The sequence below is a fragment of the Clarias gariepinus genome, chromosome 3 (assembly GCF_024256425.1).
Source record: "Clarias gariepinus isolate MV-2021 ecotype Netherlands chromosome 3, CGAR_prim_01v2, whole genome shotgun sequence".
NCBI lineage: Eukaryota > Metazoa > Chordata > Actinopteri > Siluriformes > Clariidae > Clarias > Clarias gariepinus.
The window spans coordinates 40,440,547-40,450,301 of record NC_071102.1 but is presented as its reverse complement, the minus strand read 5'-3'; the positions used below and the strand labels follow the sequence as shown (position 1 = coordinate 40,450,301).

The window sequence follows — 9,755 nt, the reverse complement described above, 5'->3', positions numbered from 1 at the left end:
TTTGCCTTGGACAACCTGTTCAATGTCCTTCTATTAGTACACATTTAGTTTCTTTCTAATCCAGAACGTGTTGTATCAGCTATGTCCAGTGTTTCTGCAATGGCTCTGATCAACTTTTCTTTTCTCGGGTCCCATAGTAGACATCTCTTTGGTCTTCATTTTAGTGTCTAGATGTAAATAAGGCAAATGACACCCAACCAGATATCAAAATGGTTTTACAACCAATTAACCCCCACAGCTTAGTGCATAAAAGCCACAGATACCTCTTACAGCTGAAGTCCCCAGAATCACAAGTTCTCATCCATACTTATAAATACCACTGAGAGCAAAGTGCACCACAATTATGCACAAATACGTGTCTTTATGAAAACCTTTCCAACACTGTTTACAATTTTAATTGAGGGCACACTTCTGGCCAAAAAAAAAAAAGAACACAATGTCTTCAGTACAATAAATATGAATGCTCTTTCTACCTTTTAACTTCATATACAAAAATTAAAGCTCAACAATAACATTTTAAATACATTACATCTTACACTTCAATGACAGTAAATTTAAACTGGCTGGCATTTCTTCCTGTTGTAAGGAGAGAGACGGTAATTTTCAGGACAAGCGCATCTGTAGCTGCCTCTGACGTTCATGCACATGTGGGAGCAACCTCCGTTCCTCGGTGTACATTCGTCAACATCTGGGATGGACAAAAGAATCATATAATAAATCTGATTTGTTTGGTGCATATTACTCTAGTTAGTGATATGAACTAACCCTTGCATTGGTATCCGTTCGGATGGCGTGTGTACCCACGTGGACAGATGCAGCGGTGTGTGCCTGGGAAGTTAACACACTTCCATTCACACTTGTGCCGCTGGTGGTGGTGTGTTTGCTTCATGTCCTCACACTCATTAATATCTGAAATGTAGTGCACATAACTATTGTGGAATAGTTATCCAGGCTTCCTAAACTTTGGCAAAGTTTTTTGGCACAGTGATGCATGAATAATTCAAGTCATGAAAAAACATCGAACCATCTAACTTAAGGCATGAACCGGTGAGAAACCGGTGCAGATGATGACAGATGATCAGGCTGGTGATTAGTATACTGCTGATGGTGAATGCTAAGGTTGTTATTTTTTTTTATTGGCTCTTCTAGACTCTCTGCAGGTTGGCATAGTAAAATATTTGTTCCCATTTCTTTAATGTAATTCTTCGCTTAATATGAAGAAATGAGGTGTGACTTAAGGCTTTTAGGAGCCACTCGAAGGAAAGCACTGTCAGCTCTTTTTACATTCATATATGCTCACAGGCGCATGATTAGATAGTGTTGCTATGGTTGACAGCAATGGAGAAGGGGTATCTCATCCCTCCAACCCAAAAAGCGCAATCAGTTGCCTAGTTTTCTGGCCATGGATGGCTTTGGTGGACACCATCTTATCTAACCCACATGGAATATTTAATATTAGCATTGGGTCCAGTTCCCACCGCTCTATAAGGCTTCTTTCAATATATTCCCAATATGTACCCCAAACTCAATAACTTTTTTATTGGAGCTTCAAACATTTCTGCAGTAAGTCCTAGCTCTTGTGATGCACTCACCCACACAAACCAGTCCGGTTGAGTTTCCTTCTTTCGGATCAGAACGTTTTCTGGCGTATCCTGGTGGACACTCTGAGATGCAGGTGGTCCCGTCCCCAGCGAGCCGAAACCCATCAGAACACACACAGTGGAAAGAACCCGGAGTGTTCATGCATGCATCCGCACATGGTCCCAGACCAGCGTTCTCAATACATTCATCTATATCTGTGTATCATACGACAAACACACATCACTCAGAAAAATGTTGTTTACTGTAAATATAAAAACATTAATCATGACTGACCTTCACATTGTTCGCCTGTGATGTTCAGGCTATACCCCTCAGGACATAGACAGCGAAAGCTACCTGGTGTGTTAACGCAGCCAAACACACAGCGAGCCATGCCAGTAGGCAGCACGCACTCATCCACATCTGGAATAGAGGGATGTGTAACAAGATCAGCTTTATGAGAGCTGGGCAGAGCTGAATACTCAGCTGAGGTATATGAATATATATATGAGGTCACAAAAGGTTGAAAATCTGATCTGATTTTCTGCTACTCAAATGCACTTATCCCAGTGTTTCACTAGTGCCTGGATACCATAAAGGTCCATCAAGGTAGAAAGTTTTCTCAGTATGCCAGAGCCATAATCGGACTGCTTCATGTCTGAAACCTCCCAGGAACTCCCTTACTGGCCCAACACGTGGAAATGGCTTGGTGTAAGTGAATGATTGTGTTAACAATTGACAAAAGTTGCGTCTCTTCGGCAGTTGCTGACAAATTTTCAGTCAATTTTCAAAGATCTGGCGTTCTCTTCTTTAAACGTTCAGGAGAGTGAGTGCGGTGGGCTCCGAGCCACCTCGGCCTGGATCGCCATTTAAGTCTCATCGCCTTCATCCTGTCTGGAGCATGTGTGTGAAAAACAGACACTGTAGACAGGATGAAGAGTTTAGTCCTGGAACGAAGAACTCACCGGTGCAGGACATCCTGTCGGTTGAAAGTTGGAAACCAAGGCTGCAGCTGCACCTGTATGAGCCAAAGGTGTTTACACAGAACTGCTGGCACTCATGCAGACCCTCCACACACTCGTCTAGGTCTACAGTACAACACACACACACACACACACACTTATGTAAAACAAATTAATTAAAATCTTTTCCATCTATTCTATTAAAATGTCTTCCATCAAATGGAAGACATCCCAGAGTATATAAAGACAACTGATATAAATAAAAAACGTTCTAGAGAAAAGAATAAAGACACCCGGGTAAAGTTCTCTGAGTATTGGTGTTCGTCCTTACCTTACACATTAACAGTTGGTACTTGGGATTTTAAGGATTTTATGCATTTTTAAATAAATAAACAAAAAAATAAATATATCTAAAAAAAAAACAATGTATTTTTAATCAATTGAATGATTTATCCATTTATGTTGACGTATATATAATACTGGCCACAGATGGCATTGTGCAGTTTCATACTTTTCAAGTATACATCAAAGGTCTAAAGAATGTTATGCACAATTAAATATTAATTAGGTATACATAATATTTAAACACTGCCCTAAATTTATTTATGATGATTATATTTTATCTGCAAATCTGCTCTAACCACACAATCTTTTTTCCGCCCAAACTCTTGAATGCTGTTCATGTCACACGTTTCCTTCCGGTCTTTTATCATTTACAGTCATAAGTCACCCTGCTCCTCTAACTAAGTGAAAAACAAGCTGCTTTATTCATGCACTTCTCTGCACTACTAACAGCTAGACCATATGGCCAACAAGAGATGATGTTTTTTTTATATCAAACCTAGGAAATCTTATAATTCTGCTTTTATCTTTTTTATTTTCTGTATAAACAGCCTTGGGTTCTGTTATGGAGGTCTGATTTACTATAAATGACCGATATTACTAAATATAAATATTTTAGGAATATGAAAACAAAGTAACAAAAAATGGTTCTAATTAGCTCATTAAAAATGTTTTTATAATATATCCCAGCAAATTTCACATTTGTGCATTCCTATGTTTGTACTGTATGTTTGTACTGGCGGTTTTAAAGCAAGGGCTCATCTTCTGGTTATCAATCCAGCAACAGATGTCACATTGACCCAGTACCTTCTCATGATTTTATGGTTATGCCACAGTAAATTCTAGAGAGGAAAAACTCAAGGGATTGGAATGAAACAGCTGTGTAGCCTCAAGAAAACCACTTATCAGTGAGACTAATCAGACAAATAAAAAGCTTCAATTTGGTAAGGAACATAAAGAATGGACTGTGGAGGATTGCAGTCCAGAGTGATGGGAGCGTAGGGTATGGGCCAGTCATGCCTAGTGACTATAGTACAGTACAAGCCTCTGCTGGCAGTGTTATGATCTGGGGTTGCTTCTGTTGGTCAGGTCTAGGTTCAGCAACATTATGGAAAGAAATCACATCATCTGATGACTTGAATGTACCGAATATCCAGGGTTTTCCAACAATTCATTTTTTTTACTTCCCATATTGAACTATGACAAGGACAGCATTCCTCAGACTCAAATTGTTAAAGAGTGTTTCAGGGAGCATGAGGCGACATTCTCACACATTCACTGGCCACCACAGAGTCCATACATGAACGCTAACCCCATTGAGAGTCTTTAGGATGTGCTGGAGAAGACTTTACGCAGTGGTTTGCAGTAAAGAATGCCTTATACCTGCTGTGGCTCGCCCCCGTTAGAATAACACACTACTGTGGGACAAAAATTCACTGCCTTGGGGAAACTTCTTGAAAGTGACAGAACAAGGCATTTATCACTAAATCCAGATGTTACAACTGGTTTGCTGACAGATGTGTTTACATAAAGCCATACTAAAGACAAATGTTATGTTAGTGCCAGAACCGTGGCGCCTGAGGAATGATTGATAAAATTAAACAAGGCTATTATAAGGGCAATCTTGTAGATGGTCCAGGGTTAAATCTGACCTCTGACAGTGAACTTTCCCACTGCATAGCTGGTAAACTACTGTTTTATCTTTATCACCAAACATATGCTATGGAATAAAATGCGTTACCTCGACATGTCCTTTGGTCCCCCAGTAGCAGGAAGCCAGGGTTGCAGTGACACTCGGCATGATTGTGCTCGTTCACCTGGCACACTTGAGAGCAGCCACCATTGTTCAGAGAGCATGGAGTTAACCCTGCAGGTACGGATATACAAGGGTAAGTCAAAAATCATCCGCATTTTGGCTGTAGAATTAGTTTTAATTAACTTTTAGAAAAGAGCTGCGAGCTACGAATACACCGCTGTTTTCACTTCATCATTAGAAGTGAATCTTCGTCCTCATAGAGGACTAGGAAGGTGAAAGACAGGTGATCAGGACTATAGGAAGAATGCTTTAAAACCTTAAATTGAAGTATTTTGCAAAGTGTCGACAGTGTGCATCGTCATGCGAGATCACAGCGCCCTTGGATTGCAGTCGTCTGTGTTTTCATCCGAAGTTTAGCCTTCAGCTCTTTAATAAGCATCTCACTGTAATGAACTGTGTTGATTGTTGAACCTTTCTCCTGATAATGTTCCAATACTGGCCCTTGAGAATCCCAGAAAACTGTCATCGATTTTCCAGATAATGGTTGACTTTTGAATTTTGTTCGGTTGCCAATTGATAAATCCATGTCTCATTACCAGTAATGATTGTCTTAAAAAGAACTCCAAATGTTCCAAATCGCTTAAAATGTTGTTTGTATATATCCAAACACTTCTGGCTATGCTTTTCCGTAAGTTGTTTCAGCACCAGGTACACCATCAGACCCGCTCTTCTTCAGAACATCTATTTTTACTCAGACCACAGATAAACAAATGAACTAATGTAACACGTTCACTCCTGAACAGCAGTGACTGCGGAGACAGTAGTCTTGAACGGAAAGCGCTGATGAGACAGTACGGCCAACAGGAGTTTAAATATAACCGGAGTGCGGATAATTTTTGACTTACCCAGGTACATGGAAATAATCCATCTTAAGGCTTTTGTATTATGTTTCTTCCTTAGCTAAATACTCATCAGTCATGGAAAAAAATCCTAAGAAACTCAAAACCTAAAGAGGATGTCCTCTGCTTCCTGAAATGATTTAATAGGCAGACCCTGTCGTGCCCTGCTCCATGTCCAGGCTAATATATTTACCCTCTGAGGATACGAGTACTCCAGTTCATGTTTCTTACAAGTTGTTGAACAAGAGCGTCTTCTGTGGTATGTGTCTGTACTGTATATATGCATATATATCTGTAGTTCAGAGAACACATTTAATAGCCTGCAGCCCTTTTAATTTAAATAGCAGAAAGCAGTAAACAGAGGTACACAAGAGCTGCTTCGGAAAAAGATAATGAGCAAAACAGAGCACTAATAGCCGATGGTATTCACAGCCTAATCCCAGGTTGGTCTGATGTACAGTCTGGAGTTGCAGTGACTTTAGCCAGTTAGAGAGATTCCTGATGGCTTTTACACATGCTTATTATAAGCATTAGCAAAGCAGTGTAAGTCAATACACCTCTGGTTAAGTGTGATACAAGTATTGATGGATTGGAGTCCATTAACAGCTGCTCACACTAGTCGATTAGAGTAAGAGATCCACTGCTTTGGGAATGTCATTGAGTCCGAATGGTGAAAAACACGAGGCGGTTGTTAAAGAAAGCTCCTACTTTCTACACAAGACATTTATACATTCGGTCCTGTGACACAAGTTGCCCGCTGGTTTAGTTTAAAGCAGTACATGCAAGCTTAAAGAGATCTAATCTCCAGACTAAAGCCTAAAGAAGGTGTGGAGTTTAACTCCTGGGTTGTTATTTTCTCAGGAAAACCTTCCAGATTTTGGTTTTTGATACAGCAGTCACAAAGAGGTTTTGTAAGGGGTTAGAGTTATGGTAAGGGCCTTACTCAAGGGCCCAACAGTGGCAACCTTAATCCCTTGAACCACCCTTGCCTCATATGTACAGTGCAAAAAAGTATATAGTCAGCCACCAATTGTGCAAGTTTTCCAGAACTTGTGAAATCCAGAAAATCACACTGTAGGATTTTTATTTGCAAATTATGGTGAAAAATAAGTATTTGGTCCATAACAAAATTTCATCTCAATACTTTGTTATATACCCTTTGTTGGCAATGACAGAGGTCAAACGTTTTCTGTAAGTCCTCACAAGGTTTTCACACACTGTTGCTGGTATTTCGTTCCCGTTCCTCCATGCAGATCTCCTCTAGAGCAGTGATGTTTTGGGGCTGTCGCTGGGCAACACGGACCTTCAACTCCTTCCAAAGATTTTCTATGTGGTTGAGATCTGGAGACTGGCTAGGCCACTCCAGGACCTTGAAATGCTGTTTACGAAGCCACTCCTTCGTTGCCCGGGCGCTGTGTTTGGGATCATTGTCGTGTTAAAAGACCCTGCCACTTTTCATCTTCAATTCCCTTGCTAATTGGATTTCTTTGCAAAATCTCACCATACATGGCCTCATTTATTCTTTACTTTACACGGATCAGTCATCCTGGTCCTTTTGCAAAAAAAAAAAAAAAAAACAGTTCAAAAGGATGATGTTTCCACCCCCATGCTTCACAGTAGGTATGGATAAACTCATCTATTTTGTATGCAACTCAGCGTCAAGTTGAGTTTTTATCAAAAAGTTCTATTTTGGTTTTCTCTAACCATATGACATTCTCCCCCAATCCTCTTCTGGATCATCCAAATGCTCTCTAGCAAACTTTAGACGGGCCTGGACATGTACTGGCTTAAGCAGGGGGACACGTCTGGCACTGCAGGATTTGAGTCCCTGGCGGTGCAGTGTGTTACTAATGGAAGCCTTTGTTACTTTGGTCCCAGCTCTCTGCAGGTCATTCACTAGGTCGCCCCATGTGGTTCTGGGATTTTGCTCACAGTTTATCTTTTTGACCCCACGGGATGAGATTTTGCGTGGAGCCCCAGATCGAGGGAGATTATCAGTGTTCTTGTGTGTTTTCAATTTTCTAATAATTGCTCCCTCAGTTGATTTCTTCACACCAAGCTGCTTACCTATTGCAGATTCAGTCTTCCCAGCCTGGTGCAGGTCTACAATTTTGTTTCTGGTGTCCTTTGACAGCTCCTTGGTTTTGGCCATAGCGGAGTTTGGAGTGAGACTGTTTGAGGTTGTGGACAGGTGTCTTTTATACTGATAACAAGTTCAAACAGATGCCATAAATACAGGTAACGGGTGGACGACAGAAGAGCCTCTTAAAGAAGAAGTTACAGGTACTTATTTACAGAGGAATTTACCAATAATTCATTAAAAATCCTACAGTGTGATTTTCTGGATTTTTTTTTTTCTTATTTTGTCTCTCATAGTTGAGGTATACCTATGATGAAAATTATGCTCCTTTTAAATGCATGGCCCAATGTCTTTATGGTGCAATGGGCAGCGATAGCACAGATTAATTAATAGGAAAATTATCAAAACATGAAAAAATTTCAGCTTGTGTCTTAAGCAAAGTTCTGTAAAAGCAGCAGCTTACCGATACACATGGGTGTGACACCACTCCATCGCCCATTTTCCAGACAATAGCTGTAGACGTCCCCATGGGCCAGCGTGTAACCAGCATAGCAGGCATACTGTATGTAGTGTTTAAACTGGAATGGAGCAGGGTTGGGTATTGTATGGAAATAGAACGTTCCGTGAGCAGGTAAGGGAGGATAAGGACACACAGGTCTTCGTTTGCTTGAGTGGAGAACTGGGACACCTGACATTGCTGAAGTGGTGACAGAGATCTTGTGTTTTGCTGTAGAGGCAAGAGTCTGGTTCACCACACTTTTCTTAGCTGTTGCATTTTCCTGAACATGAAGACTAGATGTGGGTGGTGCACTATTGTCTGACCTATTTGAAACATCATGTAATTCTCCAGTTTTCTGACTAACTGAAAGACTATGAGGCTCCAGAAGTTCCTTACCTACCATTGTGCTACCATTTGTCAGAAATTGTGGTTGAGGATATTTGGTAGGAACAACTGAAGTCGAGTCTATGGCAGGGGCACGAGCTGTTGGCACTTCCGTCCTGGGCAGAAATTCTTCGTCAGCCCTGGCTGCTGCAGTGCTCCAGAGGACAAATGTTTCGTTATGGATACCAGAAGTAATGAATGGTGGGGAACTAGCCATATAAGATGCTGGAAAAGATTTTAAGGCAAGTGGCTTGTTTTTAGATACTGGGAGGACAAGAGGGCTTGTTGTAGAAACAGCAGTGCTGACTAACTGTGTTACCTGAACAAACTCTGGAATATCTGTATCAGTAGATGTATCATTTGAAACATTCCTAGAAAAGTCTCTGTTTCTAAAGATTTCTGGGGACACTCTAGGACCATCTTGAGTTGCACCATCTTGAAGACTGTTGTGTGTTTTGGCTTTACTTGAATCAGCTGTTGTTAGAATGCCATCCAAATTATTTCCTCTTGTTACACCAGTTACTTGCAAAGGTGTTTGAAATTCATGTTGCATCTCTGCTGTTGAAGTCGGGTAGTTTTCTCTCGTCTCTTCTCCTTTGGATGACATCCGATCTATGAATCTGGATGACCCCTTTTGCTGTTCTGGCTGATGATTTATAGTCGAAGTGACCAAGGTGGTTGACTGCATGTTTTTTGATAACAAAGAGGATGGAAGCATTGTGATGGTTGAGATAGTTGGAGAGTTCACTGGGAGTGGTGCATTGATAAGAGACTCTTCAAATGTAGTTGTTCCCCCAACTTTGTTCCGTTTAGTAATTGTGGCTACGGGTCCTACAGTCTCCACACTGGCTTGTGTAGTAATTTGATCATGCCAGAGTATTTTTGGATGGTTTGGATGTTTCTGTGAATCCTCAGACGGATCTCCAGTCAACTGGGGTTGGGGCTGAGGAGCCCCAGGCAGAGACCATTTTAGAAAGCTCTCTTTTGCAGCTGTGATAGCAATAGCGCCGAAATGTTTTTTCAGATTGGTCATGTCTTGGTTTAACTCCATAACAGGGTTGTTCAGTGATGTTTGCTTGTGGCGAAACAAATTCATGATGTCTAACTCTGAAAACAGAAATGAAATTGAAAAATTACTTTCAGAAACTTGCATGGCCTTGTTGTATTTTCTATTGTAAAATGACTATTAACATCAATAACAGTAAATGTATACATGTTACAGTGCTTGAAAAGAACCTATTAGACAACTCTG

At 40.7% G+C, this 9,755-nt stretch overlaps 1 protein-coding gene across 1 annotated transcript; it reads right to left on the bottom strand.

The window, feature by feature from the left end:
• Window positions 1–475: 475 nt before the first annotated feature.
• On the bottom strand, window positions 476–9,301 carry si:dkey-163f14.6 (protein HEG homolog 1). The gene is made up of 7 exons (XM_053493203.1): window positions 8,084–9,301; window positions 4,627–4,752; window positions 2,547–2,669; window positions 1,876–2,004; window positions 1,593–1,796; window positions 766–909; window positions 476–688 (listed from the first exon to the last, which is right to left on the bottom strand). Exons 1-7 carry the CDS (start codon window positions 9,219–9,221, stop codon window positions 555–557), a joined length of 1,998 nt encoding a protein of 665 aa, XP_053349178.1. The 5' UTR covers window positions 9,222–9,301; the 3' UTR covers window positions 476–554.
• Window positions 9,302–9,755: the final 454 nt, after the last annotated feature.

Excerpts from the sequence above, each read along its gene's own strand:
- si:dkey-163f14.6 (XM_053493203.1), bottom strand. The coding sequence starts at position 9,221 with ATGCTTCCATCCTCTTTGTTATCAAAAAACATGCAGTCAACCACCTTG. Across the intron at positions 2,005-2,546 it reads CGACAGGATGTCCTGCACCG|ATGTGGATGAGTGCGTGCTG; the intron begins GTGAGTTCTTCG and ends CCTCTATTCCAG. Across the intron at positions 689-765 it reads GAACGGATACCAATGCAAGG|ATGTTGACGAATGTACACCG; the intron begins GTTAGTTCATAT and ends TGTCCATCCCAG.